Genomic DNA, 25,177 nt, shown 5'->3' with positions numbered 1-25,177 from the left:
GTACTTCATTTATCCATGAAGAAAGCCTTTTTGGTGACCACTGCCTCTGTCCAGAGTTGGGGGAAATGGAGTACTTTACAGTATTTTTTCAGGAAAAGGTTTCTTCATTACAACCACACCCTAAGTGTTCTCTTAATTCCACATTAACAAGGTTGTTCATCTTCCAGTTTTTTTCCAGAAGCCACACTAGACCAGGGAGGAAGCTGGCCTCCATACCTTGGATGTCAGAAAGGTGCTACTCTTCTACTTGGACAGAACCAAACCATCTTGAAAATCTCCCTGATTGTTTCATTTGCAGACTGAGAGAAAGGATCCACAATCTATACTCAGTCTCTCAAGGTAGATCTCTGGCATTATTATCTCATTATAAGATTTCCAACATCCAACTTTCTAGGTACTAACCCACTCTATAATATCCTGGTGTACCTCTGTGGCGTTATTGAAAATGTTCCAATTGGTGAAATTTGTAGAGTTATAGTCTGGCCCTCAATATGTACTTTCTCTAAATATGCTTTGGTTCATGCTTCCAAGTCAAATACTGTATTAGCATTGCATTTCTGTTTTGAGTATTACAACCAGTTCCAAAGTTCCCATCCTCCTTCTAGAGATACCATTTGGAATTTCCTGAAGTGGCGTGCTCAGTGGGGTACTACTCAAAAAAAGAAAAGTTACCTTGTGCAATCACTGGAGTTCTTGAAGATGTATATCCTGATGGAAAGATACTCCACTTTCCCTCTGCTTGGAAGTTTAATCTTGTGGGATTTTATGGTACTGAAGGAACTGAAGGCAATTCACTCATGTGGTTCTATACATCTTTGATACTAAGCATGAAGTTAGCCAAAAAGCATGTGAAGGCCAGGCAGATACTGTTATCAGAAATTTCTAGTGAAAGGCACACGTGAACCAGAAGTCAGGCACGGACCCAGGCACACACCTGGAAAATCTCATTAGTGCACAGGGTGACTAACCTTTCTTCAGTCTTTTTGTTCTAAAGGTGCCAATGCACTTAAGTGGGAACCACTTTTCTGAAAACTGGTCCACAGTTTGTTGCCCAGAGTTGGTCAGCTGGTGTTTATTCTCTCTCCTTGTTTCTGACTGCTAAATTATATTAACATAAACTAGAACCGTGGTGTCCAACACACTAGTCCCTAGTGGCTATTTGAGTGGCTAGTTTGCTATAGCAGTAGCTACTCTAGTGACTACTGCTTCAGAACTGGCTGGACACCGCAGAGATACATGCAATAGTTTCCTAACATCTTTCCATATGAGCAATGCTATATTTGCCACAGACAGATGTTATGCGATTGTGATTTGGTGGGGGGGAAGTGAATTATGTAAAGATGAGCAGAAAGAAAGATGTCCACAAGACTTTCTCAATAATTAAAATGTAGACCATACAAACAGATTTAGAACCTGTGTTAAACTATTATGAAGTGACTACTGTTGTACCTTGGGGTACGTCTAGACTACATGCCTCTGGCGACAGAGGCATGTAGATTAGGGTACCGGACAGAGTAAAATGAAGCGGCGATTTAAATAATCGCTGCTTCATTTAAATTTACATCGGCTCAGCGCGATAGTCTGGACGCTCCCCTGCCGACATTAAAGGTATTTGTCGACCACCCAGGTATGCCTCCTGGGATGAGGTTGTTTCGTGCCTCTGATGAGGTTGTTTCGAGCCTCATCCCAGGAGGCATACCTGGGTGGTCGACAAATAACTTTGATGTCGGCAGGGAAGCGTCCAGACTATCGCGCTGAGCCGACGTAAATTTAAATGAAGCGGCGATTATTTAAATCGCCGCTTCATTTTACTATGTCCGGTACCCTAATCTACATGCCTCTGTCGCCAGAGGCATGTAGTCTAGACATACCCTAGGTGTCTTCGTACCTCGGTACCTTCGGTGGTCTGGACTGTCAGTGTCAGCGTCGTCTGGTCAGGGTCATCCTGGCGCGCTCCTGACAGGACCTCTACTCCATCGGTAATGATAAATGTTCAGCTGCGTGCGTAACAATCGGTACGCCCTTTATCTAGAGTGTTAGACCCCGTGCACTTGAGTAAACACAGGAGATCTCTGAGAGGCCCCAGAAACGACAGATGCAGGCAAGGTTTGAAATCAATCGAGCAGGTTTATTGTCAAATGCAAAGCTCTACCAGTTGGTAACAGAGATCAGTACAATGTTACACCACTGGGCACTATGGTCCGGCATTGACAAGGTACCAACACCGGGCAGGCCTATTGCCATATATCAGATATTAACAGTAGCAGTTAGTCAAAGTTAAGCTACTGTGCATTCTGTAAGTTTAGGCAATGACACCTGCCATTCAGGCGCCTAGTGCGCCCCTCCCCAAGGTCGGCCGGAGAGCACCCTTTGCGGTGTTCTTTTATAGACAGGTACAAACAACTTACATCATTTCTTTACGTACCAGGTTACCACCCTCTGTTGCCTAGTTACCACCCCTCACCTTACGGAAGGGGGGCTTACTTACTATCCTTCATGCTGTTAATCTCGACCCGGTCCTGAACCTAGGTTGGTATGTGCATTAGTTTTTAGGGAGTTTTTGTACCAGGACATTCCTTAAGATGTTCCATTACTCCCCTTTTGCTTACAGTCTGTACCCAGTGCCTCCCTGTGTTCTTCCATGCTCTACCTAACTTACACAATTATACAGTTATCAGTATGGCCTCTTTCTTGGCTCCTGTTACTGAACCAAAGTCTTGCTCACTAGATTGCAAGGCCTGTCTCTGTTTTCATGTTACAGGCCTCTATTTAGGCCTGCTGACTCCATGTTACTGACCCTCAACTTACTACAGCTACCCCCTTCTACCTCAGTGTTGGATACAACAGTTTTGATTCCTGTTTGTTTATGGTTCAAAGGAGGACTTCCGAATGAAAGGCACAATACAGTATGCTAGCTATTTTTGCCACTCTTTGAAATGAAGATGCTATGATTTTGGGCCTGGGATAAAGAGATCTTTACTTCATATAACATCTTGATGTAATCTATCCATTGCATTTTAGGGAAATCTGTTGCCCTTTATAAGGAGCTCTCTACTTATCCTCAGTCTGTAAGAGTATGTCTCTCCAGGGCCCTGTAGCTCAAAATAAGCTACCTAATTCAAGCTATTCAAATTGTGCCTCTTATTTTGAGATGGTAATTTTGAAAGAGACTGCTATCTTCCTGGAACCAGGTTTATCGGGATGACAGAATAGCAAGCCTGTTGTTATGATCAATTTCAAAACAACAGGCTGGTTGTTGCTAAGATACAGAAAAGGCTATTTTGGGATACGGATGGATCCTGAAATAGCGCTGCTGTCTCGAGGTCCCCTAACTGTACCACTATTTCGCTTTCCGACTCAACAGCTTCCATTGCAGACTTACGATTTGAAAACGTGCAATTCCTTATCCTTATTGCACATCTAGCCCCTGCCCCGCTCCGCACGCAGGTTTACCCCGAGCATACACAAGACAATGCGTTTGCAGGCAAATCGCGCATCAGAGGCACGAAACAAAACTTGCACCCCGAGTCCGCCCTGCAAGCCTGGCACCCCCGCTGGGGAACGGGCTCGGCGCCAGCCCCCAGCTCCGCGCGGCGCTAAAGCCCCGGCCGCCCCCGAGCCTCCGCAAAGCCTGGGGCCGGGCGGGGCGGAGGAAGCTGATCGCCCGGCCCCGCCCCCGCGTTGCGCCCGGGCGGGGAGGCGGCGGCGCAGGCGCCTTCATTGCGGCCCGGGGAGCAGCCAGCGGCCTCCTGGCTCCCTGCCTCCGAGCGTGCGCTGCGCGGAGCCCGAGCCACCGCCATGGCCATGCTGTGCCGCCTGGCGCGCCGGGGCAGGTGAGCGCCCGGCCAGCGGCGCGGGAGGGGGCGCACGTGTCTCAATGTCACCCTGACCTGCCCGCCGCGTGTCCGGGGACGGGCTCGGAATCGAGTGTGTTCCCCGCCCCTTCCCTAGTCCCTTCTCCCCCCTCACCCCATTGCTCTGCTCCCCCATCGCCCCCTGCTTCCCCTTTCCTCTGCTTTGCCAATGCTCCTCCATTATCACCCCTGCCCTGCTACCCCCTTCCTCTGCCTCCTCACACCGTCTGCTCCTTACCCTGTTCCCCTGCTGCTCCCTTTATCCTATTACACTGAGCCCTCTTTCATTGTCCCTGCTCTGCCCTTTGTACCTCAGCTCCACCCCCTGTTACTGCCTAACCCCACTCTGCTCCCCCCACTTCGTTACCCCCCCCCCCCCAGCCTAAGGAAATCGTCTCCTCTTATCCTCTACCTCTCTGCCATGGCAGGGGACCAGACCAGTTAGTGGCCAGTGGTTTATTCATACAGTGATTTCTAGGTCTGCTTTATTTTGATCTTCCCAAGCTGGGAAATTTGCTGGTATGGGCCCTCTTCTCAGGTCAGGTTCCTGTCCTTGTGGCAAGGCCAGGACTGGGTTTGGTTTTCTGGCTGTGGTTAGATTATAATTTTAAACTCTCAGCAGCTTCACCCTGTGCTAGTGCTGCAAATGCTTCTGCAGATCTGAGGGGTTCTTGAAATGGGGCTACTTCTGTGACTAAAGCTAGCCAGAAGTAGAGAACCTCTGCCCCCCTCCCCCCTGCTTAATTTCATCCATGTCCTGGCAAGTTTCTGTGCTGCGGGCTGGAAGCCTTAGCTTTGGCACCCCTGCATGAAGCTGTAGGTGCGGTGACCTCCCAGCTCCCATTGGCTGGGAACCATGGGCAATGAGAGCTGTGGGGGTGGGATCTGCAGGCAAGGGTGGAGTATGAACCCTTTCTCTCCCCTCCCTCCCCCCGTCCCCGGGGCTGAAGAGCCGTGCTGTCCACTTCTGAATCTGAGAGGCCAAAGATAAATGCCCTGCACACCCTCCTGCATCCCAAGCCCTCCCCTGATTTCCCACTAACTCCCTCTGAGCATGCACCTCTACCCTCTGACTTTGCCTTGAACCCACTCCAGCACCCTAACTTCCACCCAGACCCAGCATCCACCTAGCCTCTGGCCAGGAGCCCCCTCCTACAATCCAAACCCTTTGGCCCATCCCAGAGCCCCCTCCTGAATCCCAACACCCTCATCGCAATAGCCTTTATTCCCAGTTGGAGCCCTCACCTTCTTCCCCCTTCCCCTCCCCCCAACCTAACCCTCTGCTCCAGACTGGAGCCCTCTTGCATCCTGAACTCCTTAATTTTGGCCCCATCCCAATTATAGAATTGCCAACTTTCCTGAGTGAGTGAACCAGATGCCATTGCCATTCTTGGCATTGGTGTCCGGTTGAAAAAGTTGGCAGGCCAAAGCCTAGGGGAAGCCTTGAGGTCGTCTCCTTCTCCCCCGTGGAGGTGTGTGTTGACTCAACTGATTTTTTTTTTCTGAGGGTCAGTGTCCCCAGTAGGAAAAAGTTGCCCAACCCTGAACTAAACATACTAAGGTGTTCAGAGACTTGAGCTCTTCAAACTGCTAAGCCCCAATGACTAGATTTTTTCATTTGTGTAAAATATGTGGTGTCAGAGAAGCAAGGATGGTTCAATAATACCTTCTATTGAACCAAGTTCTGTTGGTCAAACAAGCTTTTGATCTTACTCAGAGCTGTTCTTCAGGTCCTCGAAAGCTTGTGTGTCTCACCAACAGAAGTTGGTACAATAAAATATATTGCCTCACCTATCTTGAGTCTCTAATGTCCATAGAGCAATACGGCTACAAATCAAGGAGCTGGATGTTGACAACTGTCATGATTTTATACTGTTTGTGTTGTCAATGGTGTTTTCCCTAAAGCCTTAGCTGTTGGAACCAAGAGATTCCATAAGAATCTTGGCTTTTGTTTTAAAAAGAAGAGATTTCTATTTGTTTTTTGCAGAGAAAAGATCACCTGGGGCTGGCAATACATTCATAATTTCTTAATTACATAGAGAGAAATGCTACCAATGCTGCTCACATTGAGACATACCTTATCCCACAAGAAATCACAATGAAATTAATGGGACAACTTGAGAAGTGTTATAGATCAGGGCAACTGCACTTGTATTCCACTCTGTGTGCCAGCAAGGCACCCACACTGTCATCCAGCTGCCTAGTTATTACCTTGCTAAGGTGGGAATCTGCAACTCTCTCTTCTGACTGGGATATTTCCAGACTGAGCAGTTCCCTGCCTTTGTTACATTATGCCTCTCAAAGACAGTTTGCCTAAACAAACCTGTTAGCTTTCTTTTAAAAGACTTAATAGTGCAATTGTTGTGGTTATAAGTTACCACCCAGTTCTTCCTATGCAAGTCTATTTTTATTCTTGAGGTAAAAGTGTTACAGAAATAAAATTTCAAAAACAATTCCCTCTGCTTCACCACCTGATTCTAGCAGGTAAGTCCTTCTGTCTCCCAGAGGGGTCTCTTTTGTAGTTACAAGTTCATAGCAATTTGAGATCTGAACTAGCACACTCATGAACAGTGGAGTCCATCTTCCCTGCAGTTTGAAGAGCTGGTAGATAGTGGACAATGGGACTCGCTTCCTAGGGCATAGCTTCAGAAGGATGGATTTACGGTGGATCGTTTGCATTCCTCTTAACCATTCACATTTCTACTGGAAGGTAACTGGTTAACAGAGTAGTCCCCCAGCCTGCTCAGCCCCATTTAATCTATTAAACAATGTATAACTGGTTAACTAATTAAATGGGAATTTACATTCCTACCCCATAGTATTTCATTGGAAATCCATTTTACATGTGTTGTCTCCAAATGTTCTTTGAAGTTCCTAACATTTCCTTATATACCTTATATATCATGCATCTGATAAAGTGGGTCTTTGCCCACGAAAGCTTATGCTCCTACACTTCAGTTAGTCTATAAGGTGCCACAGGACTCCTCGCCACTTATATACCTTAGTCTCTTAGAAAAGTTACAAACAATATTTTAATGTCACACAAATAAGTAAAAAATCAATACACTGGACCCCATAGGTATTAAACTTAAATCAGTAAACTTTACTGAATGAAGTTAAACTTTATCTTAATTCTATATGGTTTGTCCAAGATATTGTCACTGTCTTACAACAAGAGACTAATCAGCATAATAGTGTCAGGATCTGGCACGAGACCATTTGTATAACCATATTTGCTTTTTTTTAAAAATCACGAATATTGAATGCTCAACAAAATGAGGGTTTTTTTTCTATTTTTCAGGAACAACACCAAGCTGATTGCAGCTTTGGGATGTTTGGCCTCTAGACAAAAACACTCTCTTCCTGACTTGCCTTATGACTATGGTGCCCTGGAACCCCACATCAGTGCAGAAATCATGCAGCTACACCACAGCAAACATCATGCAGCTTATGTGAATAATCTGAATGTTACAGAGGAGAAATATAAAGAGGCACTGGCTAAAGGTTTGTCTGGGTCTGTCAACAAAAGGGAAGAAAGCCCCTTTTTTTGGAGGGGGGGGGTTAAGCCTAGTGAAGAGACATTTGAATAGTCAGCTCAGTAAAAGGAATGTACTCTATCCTTATATGCAAAACTTTCCCTTTAACGTCCATTGTGTTAAACTAATTTTTATCTTCCATAATCTATGGTACAACTAGCAAGGGACTGGATTTTATGGTTAATTTGAATGTTGCTGATACGCTAAAGTTTGATGTGAAGTTACAGTATTTTAAATACAGAGTAAACACAATTGACTTTACTCCATATTTACCATGTAACTAAGACTAAAATTTGGACCACTAAGTAAATTGCAGCCCTTTCACTGCATTTCTTAAGCAGAAGTTTTAAAATGTCTGAGCTGGTTTTCAATATAAATGTGAACTTTTTGATAATATAATTGCAGTGTGTTCAGAAATGCAAAAGTGTCAGTCTTGCTTGAAAAATATATTTTTACTTCAAAAGTGAGAATGTATGAGCTTATAACTCCTTTTAGGGAGACAGGATAATCTTATAGTTCATTAGACTGGTAGTCTTGAGATACAAGTCTTATTCCCAAGTTTGCCACAGTCTTACTGTTGTGACTGCAGGAAAAACACTTAACTGAGAACCAGATTACTTTTATAGATGGGATAAACTTAAGTGTCCACCTTCCTCTCAAGTGTGTGATATTATTAGTGGGCTCAGACTTGAGGTTTTTCTGAAAAATTCTCTGGAAGTGCACAGTATTAATAAAGTTGGCAGCAATAATCTTAAATACTGTTAGCATTGTTTTTAAATATGTTTCAGTATAATTATATTGAGAAGTAAATCTTGTTCTGTCAGAATACTGGGCTGGTAAAAATGAGCAAACCTTCCTTTAGCAAGGCAGATCAATTTTTGTTGGTGCAGCAAAATGCCTGATTATTTTAGCTATGTTCTGTCTAAAGTCACATCTACTATAATTGGTTATTACTTAATAATAATAATGCTAGTGGTGCTATTTGCTGCTGTGCATAGAGTCAGAAGTGCCAAAAAGCTGGCAACCGTGTTGAAACCCCCAAGAGCCCCCAGAGGATGCAGCCAGCTACTGCTGCATCTCTGATCTCAACCACCAGCAAGCTCGTGAAACTGGTGCTGCTTCACTGTCTTGATATTATTGAAAATACTCGCTCAGTGTAGCAGGCAGGATTTCGCCCACACTGGAACTGCTGTGACCAAGTAGTTTCACTTTCTGGCCACGTTGAGGCAGAATTCCAATGTGACAGTTTGTCCATGGTGTCCAACCAGTTCTGAAGCAGTAGCCACTAGAGTGGCTACTGCTATAGCGAACTAGCCACACTCAATTGGCCAAATAGCCACATGTAGCTAGCGACTAGCATGTTGGCTGTTGAGAAACCACTGTATTTTGATTTATGTTGGAGAGACTGGTGCAGATTGAATCAAATCCGGACATCTCATGAGAAATGTAGACAAACGTTTCAGTGGAAAATGAAACAAACATCTGTATGCGACTTAATGGCACAAATGAAGCACATCCTATCTGAGCATTCCCTTCACTTTTTTTTTTTTTTGCTGGCTGTCAAACTGGGATGATTGGTGCTGCCTACCCAAGCCATATGCAAGAAGATGACTTACGCACTACTGTACAGTGTCATGTGATGGTTATTTATCAGCATGTGCAATTCATTTCCAAAACTAGATGATTTTATATGCTCTTTGAAGGTCAGTGGGATTTATGCACATAAATCAGGGTATTTCTAAAAATTTCTTGGTATTTAACTAGGTCATTCATTTAGAATCCCCCTTTTTTTTCCCCCAAAGTTTTGTCTAGGAGAAGCATAAATTTTGTTCCCTCTTTTGTCTGGATTAAAGAAAGCATTTTCCCTTTAGTAGTGGTTAGAAGAGAGCTTTGTTGCAGAGAAGAATGAGAGAAAATAGGATTAAGGAAGGAAAAGTGTAAATAGGAAAAGAATCAGACATATTATTTATATTGCACAAGTGTATAGTAATTATAAATATAAAGGATTGTTGCCTCCATTGGTTGCTCCTGGATAAGCAGATATCTGCAGCATTGTAAACTGTCCCTCACATGATGTATTAATGGTACATACCAAATATTTCTTAGATGTGTACACACAGCTTCCACTGACTTCACTTTGAGTTGCATGTGTGTATCAGAAAACTGTTTATCCCTAAAAATAAAAAAGCTTTCAGATGTATTCTGTATATCCTTAATGTTCTGCTGTGTAGTATTTTTGTTAATGTACGGCAGTGTTAGTAAATAGTTGTCTGCATGTTTTTTAAATAGAATCAACACTCCCAGCAGCGTGAATTTTTGTCTTCAGAATTCGGTTTCCTAAACCTAGCTAGGAAAGAGCAAAGTCTGTTTTGTCATCTAGTTTAAAAATAACCCCCAACACATAAGCCACATGCAAAAAGCGTGCTTTCTTAGAATTAAAACTTAAACTAGAATGAAATTTACTAAGAAATGTTTTTGTTTGACCACATATTATATTTAAAGCCATGTTAACCTGTAGGTGTATGCTATTTTGTACTCTGTTAATTAGTATAGCATAGCTGATCTAAATGTTAGTGTATTTAGAGACATTGCTTTCCAGAGTTGTGTATGCACTTGAAAAATACCAAATTAACAAGATACCTGAAGAAATTTATGTCCAGTTTAGGACAGTGGTTAAATGTGTGGCGTGGCGTGTCCTCCTCCCCTTCCCCCCCAGTTTAGGCCCCAATTCTGTACCTGGCCCTTCACAGTTTTAGGGATTTGGTAGTAGTTGTGGGGTCAGATCCTTGGATAACTAGTTCTTTAAGGTGTAGACCTTGTTTTCATATGCACTTATACAGTCTCTACCAGATGGGGGCCTATGGTTAACTGCAGTTAATAGTTTGCCTACGGTTTCTGCAGGATCATAGAATACTAGAACTGGAAGGAAGCTTGAGAGATCATTAAGTGCTGTCCCCTGCACTCACTGAAGGACCAAGCACCAAGTCTAGATCAGCCCTGATAGATGTCTATCCAACCTGCTCTTAAATATTTCCAATGATGGAGATTCCACAACCTCTCTAGACCATTTCTTCCAGTGTTTAACCGCCCTGACAGGAAGTTTTTCCTAATGTCCAATCTAAACCTTCCTTGCTGCAATTTAAGCCCATTGCTTCTTGTTCTATCATCAGAGGCCAAGGGGAACAATTTTGTCCCCTCTCCTTGTAATGCTCTTTTAGATACGTGAAAAAAGAGGTTGACCCTCTTTAGTCTGGCAACATCTGTGGTCCAGCATGATTTTAATTACCCGGATGTCCACTTTTGGGTGTGGTCACATTTCCCACAGTCCCATAACGTTTGTTTACAGCCACCAGTCCTGGCTCTCAAGTGTTCTGTGCCATTGTTTAGTTCCAGTTCATTCCTAAATGTCTTCTAAGAGACCAGCAAGCAGTGGAAACATTGGTAATGCTGCTAGACCATACTGACCTCCTGTAGTTCTGCAAAGTCTCTTGCTTTGGATCATCAGGTCCTGAGGGTGCCAGATTAGAGAGGTTCAACCTGTAGTAAGTACATGTTTTACTTCTTGTACAGTAACATGCAGCTCTGTTGAAGCTCATGCTGGTTGCAAAATCATCATAACTTTGTCTATCAAGTGGTTGTTTGGGTTTTGGCCTCAGTTTTCTAAATAGTGATTTTGAATAGCTAAGCTGAGCTGTCTTTTCACATCTTGTCTTCACGGGGGGCGGGAAAGCAGCGTTCTTACTCCAGTTTAGTTAACATGTGCTAACTAATGTGAGGTAAAATCCTAGTGAAGACAAAACTGTTTGTAGTTTTTACCGGGGTTAGTAGGTTAAGATAAACCAGGTTCCCAAACCTCTCCACCCTCAGTCTTTACCTCATCCTGACTCCCTATGCACTGATTTTTTTTTCCTCTTCACTCAGTGCTCCAGGCATGATAAATGATATGTTCATGCTTTTGGGGAGGGGCAGGTGATGGCTCTGTAGGCTTCCCAGTCATTTTCTGCAAGGAAGCAAAGACATCTGCAGGGGACATGAATTCAGAACACTCTTGTGAGTTAGGTACATTTTACAACCTATAGCATCTGCATTTTACTCCCTTCTGCTTATCTTGGCAAATGGAAGAATGGTGAATGATTAACTGGTAAGCCTCACTCTTAACAATGAGACTTACTGGTTCCAGTTAACTAGTGGGGCTTGAAATAGCTCATTGCCTGCCATGGGAAGGGGGCTGCTCCAGCCTCATGGGGCTTGCCACAGGCAGAGGTGCTCTGGCCAGCCAAAATGGAGAGGGACCTCCCCCCCCCCCCCCGCCTTTGCTTTAATCAATTAACCGGTTAAACACTGTGATACAGCTAAATACTGTGCTATGGCTAATCACTTACACGGGGTTTTAGATCTCTAGTGTCAAGATGTCAGAAAGCTGAGATGTTAAAACCGTTTTGTGTTGAATGTAGCGATGGGCACAAATGCCACAAACTTAGCTTTTCACAGTCTAATAATCTATTACAGCACTATAGTATAGTGAAGTATTTTTCTTGGTATGATCAGTGCTTACTTCATTCATTACTGTGGCAACACTTTCTTCCATTTAATTCTGTTGATCTTCAGGTGATGTTACAGCTCAGGTGTCTCTTCAGCCTGCCCTAAAGTTCAATGGTGGGGGTCATATCAACCACACCATCTTTTGGACAAACCTTTCTCCTAACGGGGGAGGTGAGCCTCAAGGTTAGTATTCCTTTTTGATTGCTTACCAATATGTCAGCATTAACACACGCAATTAATTATGACAAAATGAGGCCTGTAAGGAAATGTCTTGTGTGCCGTGTCTCACTTAAGCTAAAAGATCTTGAAAAATTAAGATGCTTCAAAATTGGCAGTCTTCTAATATGTTTGCTAGCACCTAACATTGAGCCCCTGATCCTGATACGATTCTGATCCTTAGCCCTCCACCAAAAATTAAAAATTTTGTTCTGTTACTATGTAAAATCAGAAAGTGTTGTGAGTAGAGGTGTCAGTTCTCAGTGTCTGGGATTCATGATAGTACATAATAAAGATAGTCAATTCTGCTCTGGTAGAAACTAGGCCTTTGTTGCTGTGAAGTAGTTAACAATGACTCCTCAAAGCACGTTAAGGTTAAGATTCTGTCATGGGTATATTTTTATTAAGTTAGGAACTTTTACTAAAGTAGCCACCCAGCTGTGATGAAGCACAGAAGTAAGGCAGTAATACTGCTCCTCCTAAAATAACCTTGTGACCCTTTTCCTGCCGCTCCCTTTAGGATCAGAACCCCCAGTTTGAGAAACACTGGTCTGCCCTGTGAAATCTCTAGAATAGGGTGAAAGCGCACGCAAGACCAAATTTCACAATGGGAGACTAGATTTCATGTTCCATGATGCATTATAGAGCCCTAGTCAGTACAGAACTATAACTGGGTTAAAAAAAGAATTAGTTCATGATGATCAGGGGTACAATTCTATGTTCTTGGTGTCACGAAGCCTCTTACCAGATGGAAACTGGGACTGAATGACAGAGGATTCATCTTTCAATAAATTGCCCTGTCCTGCTGATTCCCTTTGAAGCACCTGGCATTGGCCGGTGTTTGGAAAAGAGAGTACTGGGTTAGTTGGACCATTGGTCTGACCCACTATAGCTATTCTTATATTAGTCACAGAGGGTTGCAATATAACTGCTCAAATATTGCCTTGCAATATGGGATGCAGAGTCTAAACATGTTCTTATAATTCTAATCCTTATTTTAACAATACCACGGGTGAGCCAGGCTGATTCCAGCTCTGTATTGAGGCCTTGGGGGGCTTTGGCATGAGCTGGCACCTGCTCAGTGAATATCAGAGGTGCAATCTGTGGGAAGGTTTACAAAGATACTTGTCTTGCATACTAGTACTCTTCAAAAATACTCCTTCACCACACATGTTCATCCTTCTGGGGATTATCTGTCTTTCTGACAAAACACACAAGGCCATAAGTACTGGGTAAGAACATGGTAGTACCTTTACCTTGATTATTACACTTTGCTGAGATTTTTTTTCTTTTTAAACGGCAGTATCTATATAAACTACTAATGTATAACATTTGATTTTTTTTTTTTTTAACATTCTTTTCTTTCCCAGAAAATGAGGAAGGGGCAGCCAACTGCCTCTGCCTCTCTCTGACTTCAAAAATAAATCTTCATGTGAGCTGGAAAATAGTGTAAAGTTTGTGTGTGTTTTATTATAAATTTAAGGGGAATTGATGGAAGCCATCAAGCGTGACTTCGGCTCCTTCGGAAACTTCAAGGAGAAGCTGACAGCAGTATCAGTTGGTGTTCAAGGCTCTGGCTGGGGGTGGCTTGGTTTTAACCAGGGCCAAGGCTGCCTGCAGGTCACTGCTTGTTACAATCAGGACCCTCTACAAGGAACAACAGGTTAGTTTTTCTTGTTTTTGTGTTTAAATGATCTGTGAAAGAAAACACATGAGGAAAATGCCCTTTCTAGCTGTCACTGAGGCTAATTTAATACATGCATCTTTTATTCCCCTAGTGAATGTGGCTGCATGTGACTGTCTGTTTACTGAAAATGATGAAAAGTAGTACAGGTAGTCCCCGAGTTACGCGGATCTGACTTATGTCGGATCTGCACTTACGAACGGGGCTTTCTCGCCCCGGAGCTCGCAGGCAGCGGGACCGCCCAGAGCGCAGCGGTCCTGCCACCTCGACCTCCGGGGCGAGAAAAGCTGCTCCGGGTGCCTCTGGTCTGCTGGGGACCGTCTCCAGCAGACCAGGGACACTGGGAGCAAATCTGCAGCGGCGGCGGGGTCCCGCGCCTCTGAGGCTTTGCTCTGGCAAAGCCTCAGAGGCGCGGGACTCCGCCGCCATGGCTTTGCTCCCAGTGTCCCTGGTCTGCTGGAGACGGTCCCCAGCAGACCAGAGGCACCCGGAACAAAGCCGCAGTGGCCAGAGCAAAGCCTCAGAGGCGCGGCACCCCGCCGCCGCTGCGGCTTTGCTCCACGTGTCCCTGGTCTCCTGTCGGGGGGTGAGGGGGACGTGCAGCTAGTGCACCCCCCCCCCCAGCAGACCAGGCTTTTGTTGTGGACCCTGGGGTAGAGCAGTTGGGGTGCTGCCGGGTTGGTCCTACAGGGACCTACCCGGCAGCCCAGCTGTTCTGTCCCAGGCTCGAGATTCAGCCGCTGTTGAAACTGATCAGTAGCTGATTCCAGGAAGCTGGGGGCAGAGCAATTCTGCCTCCAGCTTCCTGTAGTCAGCCCCTGGTCAATTTCAGCAGCAGCGGCTGAATCTGGAGCCAGTTCCGACTTACATACAAATTCAACTTAAGAACAAACCTATAGACCCTATCTTGTACGTAACCCGGGGACTGCCTGTAATTTGGAAGGCACTCCGCTACTGTGGTGTTGAGGGCCATACACTTGACTAACCTATATAGAACAGAGCATGGGATGAAATGAATATTTGTGGATCTGCAACTGTAAAGACCTGGATTCAGTTGCAATTCCTTGTTACTGTAAATATTCCTCTCTTCTAAAATTCCCAATTTAGGTGTTTTCTCATAAACTAGGATATATAGATAGATAGCTAAATCAGTGTAATGAATGTATTTTGTGGCTTAAACGTATTATAGTGGAGTGTTACATAAGCACAATTTCTCGAAGTATGGTTGTTACATCACAGGAGAGTATTTTGCTGTAACTGTGTCCCTTAAAATAGTTTTCCAGTTCAGAACTTTATTTTTAGAATTCAATTATGCCCTCAGGATTAGGTGTATTTGTAGCTATGTATCACTAAATCAGTTACTGCACTTCCTTTTCTACGGGAAGCAACTTTATAACCTGTTCATTGTCTTTAGCTGTTACAGAAATGAAGAATAACGTGGTTAGAAATATTTTGAAGTAAAGTTTTGAAATGTTTTTTATTCATCTGAAAATATTTTTCATAGCCTCTCTAAGTTAATTTGTCATCTTCTCTAGGTCTTATTCCTCTTCTAGGAATTGATGTGTGGGAGCATGCTTATTATCTTCAGTATAAAAATGTTAGACCTGACTATCTAAAAGCTATCTGGAATGTGATCAACTGGGAGAATGTATCTTCGAGATATACAGCTTGCAAAAAATAAAGTGGAGGTCTCAGACTATTACAAGATCAGCAGTTGTATTCTGAAATCACTTTTGTAGTGTGTTTACTGGCTTGTTAATGAGTTGATCCACTATTGAAAATACTTTAATGCATCTAATGAAAACATTTGCAATCAAGCCAAGTGTTGCTTGTCTAATTCTGTAAAAGGTATTTATACATAGACTTAAAGCTTTAAACTCTTGCGCAACAAGTGGAAACAATTCTGTAATTCTTTACGGGGGTATAACTTTAAAATTTCATTGTGGTTCTTCATCACAGTGGCTTTGTGAGGAATACTTACATATGAAGCACTATAAAGAGCTTAATAAATGACATACCAATGCATTTCAAGTTAAATATACAGGGCTAGGGAACTTTCTTTGGAAAGTGATGGTAGCAAACTTTATATTTTTTTCAAGACTGCTGAATGGAGGTATAGTGGGATACTTGATTCACTTATGATTATGCCCTCAAAGCTTCCGTGTGAGTTTTTTTGGTCCCTTTTTTTTGGGAGAAGTTTTCCCACAGCTGCATACTGTTCCACATAGAAATATAACTGATGGAAATTGACAACGATCTGATTGTTTTCTGATGCTTTTTGATCTAACTTAAATCCTTGTTGCACTTAAGAATTTGAATAGAAATGTATGTACCTCATTTATGTTGCCATGAATAAAAAATTCAATAACAAAATCTGTAGTTATCCAGATATTTTTCTCTTCGCCTGCAGCACAAAGGGACCATCAAGCTAGCTGCATACAGCAGGCATCACCACAAACTTCCTGGGATCTTTGCGGATACCTGATAGAAGGCCAAGCTAAGCTTTGTGTGCTCTGCACTTTTTTTGCCTATACATGGGTTACTTGGCTTTAAAATCAATGAAAGCAATATTTGGCCTCTGACTTTGTGGTGAAATAAGCTTTCCCCTCTCTCCTCCTACCCAAGGCACTAAGAAAAAAAACTTTTTTTTGAACTCAGTTCAGGTAGAAAATGTGGTTTAGCAAGAGGATGCAGTACTGGGAGCCAAGTTTAAATTATGAAGTAGAAAGCCTTGATTTAAACAGTTGATTGAATAATCTTTTCCATTTGTACTTCATTTTTCATAAAAAGTGCATTCTCATTGATGGAACTACTAATGTTGATTTACAAGAGAGATTTTTCACTAGGTTTGGTACATCTTTTTGCCATTTAGGAGAGTATAACTGTACATTTACTTAAGTAATTGTACAGCTTAATATTTTCATTAGCATCTGTTTAGTCCACCAAAAGCACATTCTGCACTTTATAGCTGAACCTTTCCTTGGCAAGAGTATATCTTGCACGTGGGGACAGGCAGCGCCCCCTGCGATCCCTATGGGCATTTCAACTTTGTCAATGTTAACTTTCTGGTCAGCAAAGAATGTGCTTGCTTGCAGTTTTCTGAGTAGTCCTGTGTGTTTAAAGATGGGAGCATCAAAAATCATATCTGACCAGCCAACACTGATGTCTGTGAAACATGCCACCCCTCATGATTTGCCAGTGCTTGCATAACCATGGAAGAGTAACCCTTTCTTTAGGTATATTTCAGGGCAAGAAGAAAGGGCGGGGGGAGATATTCCAGGATAGGTATATGTGTTATAGGGTGTTAGTGTGTAGTTTTCATGATTAACCGATAAGCCTGGCCTTATTTATCAATCCTAACTAGATGCATCCCCTCCCTTGTTGCCTCCTACAGAGGCGGCGGCAGCAGCAGCGGCCAGGTGGGGGGGGGGGGAAAGAGGCAGGAGCTGGTGCTTGTGGCTGGGAGCCAGCTTAAAAGCTTCTGGGACCTGCCTGAGGTAAACACTGCCTGATGGGAGCCTGCACCCCAAACCTCTACCCTCATGGTGGCTGTCCAGCTGCTCTCGGGAAAGGTGGCTTGCTCTGGGGCTGCACCATGGTCCGACTCTGGCGCATGGCTGGGGCAGAGCCTCTGGGCTGGGGTTGGAGGGGTCTGGCCAGGAGAGAGGGTGCAGGAACTGACTGGAGTTTTGGTGGGAGTGTGCGTGTGAGGGGGATGGCTTGGGGGTGCTAGAGCTGGGGCCACACTGCTCCAATAGGAGCTGAGAAACTTTGCTGGTGGCAGGAGCAGTGAGCAAAGCCTCCTCCCTTCTCCTCCCATACTTCGCCCCCTTCGTTCCCCCCATGGTTGAGCAGAGCCCTGTGGAGCAGCCAGCTCAGCCCAGTCCAACACGCAGGCATGGAGCCTGTCTCAGATTCCTGTAGAGCTGCTGACTGGGAGCTATGTAGGTAAGTGCCTCCCAGCCAGAGCCTGCCTCCGGCATCCTAGTCCTTCTCTCCCCTCAACTTCCTGCCCCAGGTCACCACCCAACCCTCTGTATCTCCTTTCCCCATCTTCTCTAGGTCATATCCTAGACCCAGTACCCCCTCCTACACTTGACCCCCAGGCTAGAATCCTCTCCTGCATCCATACCCTCTGCTGGACCCTGCACCCCAAGCCTCTGCCCCAAATCATTATACTACTTGTTCACCCAAATTCCCTCCCAGACCCCACACCACCTCCTGCACCCTAGTCCTCTATCCCAAGCTTCTTTCTGCACCTCACCTGCCATCCCAGACTCTAGTTCCCCTCCACAGAAGTGCAGCCCTTGCCCACTTACCAAATCTTGGAGTAGCCACCAAGTAAAAATTAATGTCCCCTCAGCACTCTCCCCTCCCCCGGACAAAGAGGTTGGATATGGTGTTGTCATTTTGTGAAAATTTGTGGATGAGATCACATTTTTGTCTCATCATTTTTCCATGTGAGTTCATTTGGGAGAATGGTGATTGTCTTATTTCGGCCACATTGTTGTTTAATACACTGGATGAGGTACGCCACGTGTTCTGACAGGCGTGTGTAGGGCCTATGGACTTGACAGGTATGTTGTGGAGTGTTTGATCATAGCAGTGGATTTATGGCTCCATACAACAATCTAACCTACCAACCTTCCTTCAGCATTTCTGCAGTGACAGGATAACTACCCACTTAACTCATGTTTTAAGAGCCCATTCAAGATGAACTCCTTATGCCTAGCAATGTGTTCCACCTGTGCTCCACTTTTTTTTTGTTTGCTGCTGCATTGATCCAATATTTTCAGGGAAGTGTCCATGATGACTCCACAACCTCTTTAAGCTAATTCAGACCCCACCCCAAATTTTTATGTGTAACTGGGATTATGTTTTCCAATGTGCATTACCTCACATTGATCAACAGTGAAAGTGAATTTCATCTGCCATTTTATTGCCCTGTCACCCGGTTGTGCAAGATTCCTTTGTAATGCCTCATCATCTGCTTTAGAGTTAACAATCTTGACTATTTTTATATTGTCTGCAAATTTTGCCATCTCACTATTTATCCCTTTTTCCAGATCACTTATGAGTATGTTGAACAGCATTGGTCCCAGCACAAGTCCTTGGGACCCTGCTATTTGTTTTTCTCCATTTGGGAAATAAACATTATTTCTACACTGTTTCCTATCTTTTAACCAGTTACTGATTCATGAGGAAAATCTTCCCTTTTTATCACATGATTCCTTATTTGCTTAAGAGCCTTTATTGAAAGGATTGTATCAAAGGCTTTTGAAAATTCAAGTACACAATATCCCTAGATCACCTTTGTCCACTTGCTTATTGACCCCCGCAAAAAATTATCATGGACAGATGAGGCATGATTTCCCTTTACAAAGGCTGTGTTGACTTCCCCAGCATAACATGTTCAGGGGGTAGCTGAGTTAGTCTGTACAGGATAAACTTTAAAAAAAATGGTCTGGTATCACATTATAGACTAATAAAACATGTAGTTGGTATCATGACATGTTTTGTTAGTCTGTAAAGTGCTATCAGACCATTTGTTGTATTTTAAGTTTATCCGTTTATCCAGCCTAACATGTTTATCTAGATGTGTGATGAAATAATTCTGACTTAACTATAGTTTCAACCAGTTGCTTGGTACTGAAATTAGACTTACTGGCCTGTAATGGCCAAGATCACCTAATTATATTTGACTTCCCAGGCTGTATGCTACTTTCTATTTTTTCTCACTAGGATTTGACTTCCAACTTTTAAAGGATGATTGTTTTGTTTTTGTTTTTGTTTCTAATTGGCTCTCTTTTTCTGTTTAGCCATGGTGGTCATTTTTGTCCTTCTTGGTGGGTGGGTGGGTGGGTTTTTTTTGTATTTGGGGTGTTCATGTGTATACATATATAACTTGGGCCTCTCTTTTGGTGTCTTAAGTTTCACACATCATGCGGCATTTCACTTTTGTGGTGATTTCTTTTAATTTCCATTTAACTAGCTTCCTCATTTTTGTGTAGTTTCTCTTTTTTGAAGTTAAATGCTACTATGGTGGGCTTCTTTGTCATCTTTCCCCTTACAAGAATGTTACATTTAATTACATTATAGTTGCTAATACTGAATGGTTCAGCGATATTCACCTTTTAGATAACATCCCGTGTGCCACTTAGAACTAAATCAGGAATTGCTTTTCCCCTTGTTGGCTCCAGATCTAACTAGTCCAAGAAGAAGTCATTTATGATGTCTAAAAATCCATTACATCCCATTCTGAGCCCACAGTCAATGTGAGGGTAGCTGAGATTTTCTTTTATTATTGAATCTCTCTCCTGTCTTTGTAGCCTCTCTAATCTATATGAGGATTTCACAGTTAGGGTTGCCAGGTGTCCGGTTTTGAACCGGACAGTCCCGTATTTGAGCTTTCTGTTTGGGAAACAAATTGAGAAAATATAAATATCTGGTATTTTCTAAATAAGATGTAATGTAGATTGTGATGTAATGTCAAGTGTGTCCGGTATTTTTGTTGAAGCCATCTGGCAGCCCTATTCACAATCACTAGCTCACTCTTAGGCAGGTGGATGATAGTATATTCCTACTGTTATACAACTTTTATTCAGGTATGGATTATTGTATTATTAGCAAGTCACTGAAATGGCCAGCAGATGGGGCTTTTATACTGCTGCTAAAACTCAGTTGAGATCTCCGTTTGCTTTCATTTGAGCAGTTAAGAATTTTAATAGCTGTGCTTTTTCTTGTGATGGAAAGCAGAAAACCATTTTACCTTTTTTGTGTGTATATGTGTGCGTGCGCGTGGGGGGGAGAATACAGAGTTATTCAGGCCTGCCAAAAACAATTTCAGACCCCAGGGCAGAACAGTCAACAAGTCCCCACACGTGTACAAGCCAGGCGGTATACCTGACATCTGGGTGTTGTCACACCTGCGCTGGTTGGTGCCTAATGAGCTGCCAGCTGCGCTGCTAGGCACGCTTTTCTGGCATGGCCAGGGCTTCCACATGCCCACCCAGTAGGGTTGCCAACTATATAATTGCACAAACCAAAAGATCCTTGCCTTGCCCTGCTCTGCCCTTTCTCTGAGACCACTCCCTTCTTTGAGGCCCCACCTCTGCTCACTGCTCTCTCCCCTCCCTGTCTCTCACTCTCCGCCACCATCACTCACTTTCTCCAGGCTGGGGCAGGGGGTTGGGGTGTGGGATGAGTTGTGGGGTGCAGGCTCTAGAGGGGTGCTGGCTCTGGGATGGGACAGGTGCTTGGGGTTTGGGAGGGAGTCAGAGGGTTGGCACTTACTTTGGGCAATTCTTTAAAGTGACCATCACACCCATCTGGCAGCATCTTCTAAGCAGGTAGGACGGGGGTGTGAGTGTGTGTGTCTGTGCTGCTGCCCATGGGCACGGTCTCCAAAGCTTCCATTAGCCACACTTCCCAGCCAGTGGGAACTGTAGAGTTGGCACTTGGGGTAGGGGGTGGTGTGCAGAGATCCTAGCTGAGGGGCTGCTGGGACAGTGCTGACTGCTTCAGGGAGTGTTATGAAGTGAGGGTAGGCAGGAAGCCTGCCTTAGCCCTGCTGTGCTGCCAGTAGTGGCAGCAGCTGTGGGCCCGGGGTCCTTTTAAATTGTCCCGGACTCCTTCCTCTCCCCATCAGTAGGCCGCAAATTAAGTATTTTTTGCTTATTAGTGATCATAGAAGTGAGGGGAAAAAATTGAGATGAAACCTGAATCTTTAAGAATGTTTGAGGGTCTTGCAATTGCTTGTTTTTACATACCAGTTTGGACATATCTCCCATTTAAGTTGTATGGTAACTTCACCCAGAAAGGCCTAGATTTGTACGAATGAGAATTTCCTCCTTATGGTAACACATTTCCTCCAAATAGTTAATGTGGGCAAATGCAAAATCTAGGCACAGGAAATGTAATTATTAATTTTATTCACAATTGTGTCACTGTGTGTATGTTTGTGGGGTTCCCCTCCTACTTTAGGGATTCTTATAGAGTGAAATAGCAAAGCAGATGTAAAACATTATCATTCTGCATTGGTAGCATTTCACTTCAATAGTATACTCCTTTTTCACAATTGTATATGATTACACAGATGCAAGGCAGTGAATCACTGTCTATAGTAATATCAATAATATATTCAGGGTAAAATTCTTGGCTGGATTTAGAAATGATAAAAGGAGGTTGGTTTATTACTATCTAATAAATGAAGTTATTTCCCTCCCCTTTGGCTTTTCTTAGACTTGCTTCTGGTTAATAACTCAAAAATGTGTTCAGATGTAATCTTGACTGCCACTGTTTTTGATCCAAATGTTGGGCTGAAGAATGAAATTGCCCTTTTTAATAAATTATAGCTACCAATGTGATGTTATGTAACCCTGTGAATGGTGGCCCAAATGTTATGAGTGGGATTTTATAAATGAAACTGTTAGCTGCTTTTGAATTAATTTGTTAGTAGCCTGTTAAGAATTGCCTTTGAAGAATGTTATTTATAACTCCTTTTTAATACATTGCAGTGACTCCATATTGTAATTGAAACTCCTTTTCAACCTTTATACTGCCTTAACTCTAATCTCATTTAAAAGTGTAAATGTGGGCGGGCATGTAAAAGGATCAGTCCCCGAAGCCAGCCTCTTTGGGTGACCTGCTACCAGCACCACTTTCATGGCTACAGAACATGCAAAAGAACCCACTCGAGAGAGACAAAAGCCCTATCAAGAAAAAGATCAGTCACATCTGCAGTTAACTGATGATTTATGATCATGCAGTGCCCTGAGGCAGTGATACAGGACAGGATCAATGGACTAAACAACATAGAAAGGTGGGTGCAAAACATTAGGATTGGGTCTTTTGGTTCTACGATCCTCCTCCAGGAGCATTGGTGTGCACCAACATGACCTGGCTCCCCTCCTTGTGTCTAAACCACCTGGCCAGTGGACTAGCATGAGAAACGGAGGCTGGTAATTATATCCCATCTGTAGAACTGTGTGAATGTGTGGTAGATAATGTTAGTAGCTAGGGAAAATAAACGCAGCTTGTTGCCTTATCCCCCAAACAAGATTTTGCTAGTTCTGTTTCTCTACAGTGCAACACAAAGAGCTAAGAAAACACTTTCCTCAAGGCAGTTGCGTTCAGTATTGTGTGTGTTTTCAAGTACAGTTTTGAGATGTTACCAGCAGATGGAGGTACATAGCCACTGTATTTTTCTCTGGCAGGTTCTGTAGATCATAGCAAGTCAGCAACACAGTTAACAGTGATGCCAAGCTTGGAATTCCATACTGTATTTTTTAGTTTTTGTAGGTCTCTGTGTCTGCAAATATTTTCTCTAAACTGGTGGCTTTGTGTGATTTAAAAATAACCTTAGAAAACAAAGGAGCTTTAAGACCATTATCTACGGATGCAGACAAATCTGTATAAAAGTAGAGAATCAAGCCTGTCATTTCTCCCACAAGTTAGACTCAAGTATAGGTCTACTGACTTCAGAGTTTCTGAAACCCATGAGAGTAAGAAAGAGGAGAATCAGATCCCAGCAAAACCCAACTCTTTTTAAAAAAAATTTCATTCTTAATAGAGTGAGTGAAGACCCAGGGTAGGGACACCAGGAACTTTGCATTTTCTTTTCAGTGTGCAGGTTCCTAAGACATCTCTACACTTTTAAAACTTTTCACAGCATAAAAGTGTCTTGTTGTGCTTGGGGGATATTCTAGAATATCCTGGCTCCTATTTTTGTCAATCAGGGCAACCACTGTTGGAGAAACCACCTGTCAAGAAGCCTCAGGGCTTGATTACATTTAAAGTGCTGCTGCTATAGGGCTTAGTGAAGATGCTACATATGCCAAAAGGAGAGTTTCTCCCATTGGCGTGGTTAGCTGCTCTGTCTCAGGGTAGTGGATTATGTAAAAAGGAGAAACTCTCCTGTCATCATAACGCTGTCTAGACTAGGGCTTAGGTCAGAATAACCATGTTGCTCCAGGATGTAGATTTTCCATATCCTAAATGATATAACATGGTTATATCAAACTAAGTTTATAGTGTAGACCAGGGCTCAGTATGTGGGGAGAAGTGAAGAGAGCATACGGTCAGATTAAATGGTCACAATGGTTCCTGCTGTACAATCTCTCACACACACACCTCTCCCCCTCCCTCTCCTTCCCTCTCCTGGTTGGTTTTCAGGCACTCACTGCAGCTCCCCATCCATGGTGGCTCGGCTCTGGCTGATTGTCTGGTGCAGGTATTGGACCTACAGGCAGCAGTGGGGAAGAGCAATGTTGGGCGCCCCACTGGCCTTCACTCATGTTGGAATGGTGGTGTGGGAACAAATTTGAGTGGCATGGAGACCTGGTGCATGAGGGCTGTCTGCCTGCTTTGTGTTTGTTGAATGTTTTGATGGACTAAACATATTCATGTGGAATGTTTTAGTTTAATTTAATCAGCATTTTCTGACAGCAAGCTGCCAGCCATCTATAGGGACTAGTACACAGGTCTCCTGAGACTTTTTTTTCCAGTGCCCTATTCACTGCAGCACACTGCTTCACAGACAACTTGGTTGTAAAGAGATGTGTGGGGAAAGGCATAATCTGCCATGACAGATCATGACTGAATTACTCTCAGGAGAAATTGCAACTTTCTCAAACCTAAAGGGCTCCCTAATTTGGAGAAATGTGCCAGGGAGTCCTATTCCATAACGTGGTCTACAGCATAAATGGGATGGATTACAAACTGCTGTTGTGGGGGCAGAATGTTAGGTACCTATGAGTGAAATAATTTGGAGCCTGATTTTTAGAAAGACCAGACTCTATTTGTGAGGTGCTGTTTGCACCTCCAATTCTGTCTGAGCCCCAGTGATGCACTCTGAGGGTTTGTTTGCACTACAAGGGCATTTCCCATGTAACTTGACTGGCAGAGCCCCCAGTGGAGATGTGGCATAGTCCAATAAAAGGGCTTCTGCCAGCATAGCTAAAGTGGTTCAGGGATGTAGCTTATCTATGCCAACAGAAGCAATATTCACTCTCGCAGTTATGTCTACACCAGAGGTTTTGCTGGCATAATTATGGGGATTAGGAGCATAATTTTTCCCACTCCCTCTTTCTCCCCCTTCCTGGTTGACATAGCTATGCTGGCAAAAAAGGAACAGTTAGGGCTAATCCAAAATTGTCTGTTCAGTCTTGAAAGTGCCAAATGAGTCACAAGGAGCCTTTTGCAAATGTTGGCCCTTGGAACAAAATGCAAAGGCCTTGATAGTCAAAGTCTATTACCTTCCCATTTGCTATCCTACAAATTCTGGTTAGCAGATAGTGATAATATGGAGAAAAGGAAGTTATCCTTTTCGCTAATACAGATTAATC

General features: G+C 43.5%; 1 protein-coding gene across 1 annotated transcript; it reads left to right on the top strand.

The window, feature by feature from the left end:
• Nucleotides 1–3,768: 3,768 nt before the first annotated feature.
• SOD2 (superoxide dismutase 2) lies at nt 3,769–16,200 on the top strand. Its single transcript, NM_001317049.1, is given in 5 exon segments — nt 3,769–3,833; nt 7,156–7,358; nt 11,999–12,115; nt 13,632–13,811; nt 15,368–16,200. Coding segments are annotated over 5 exon segments (681 nt in total). The 5' UTR covers nt 3,769–3,798; the 3' UTR covers nt 15,514–16,200.
• Nucleotides 16,201–25,177: the final 8,977 nt, after the last annotated feature.

Source organism: Pelodiscus sinensis, chromosome 3, assembly GCF_052426305.1.
Source record: "Pelodiscus sinensis isolate ZL-2025 chromosome 3, ASM5242630v1, whole genome shotgun sequence".
NCBI lineage: Eukaryota > Metazoa > Chordata > Testudines > Trionychidae > Pelodiscus > Pelodiscus sinensis.
This window is presented reverse-complemented; position numbering and strand designations above follow the sequence as displayed.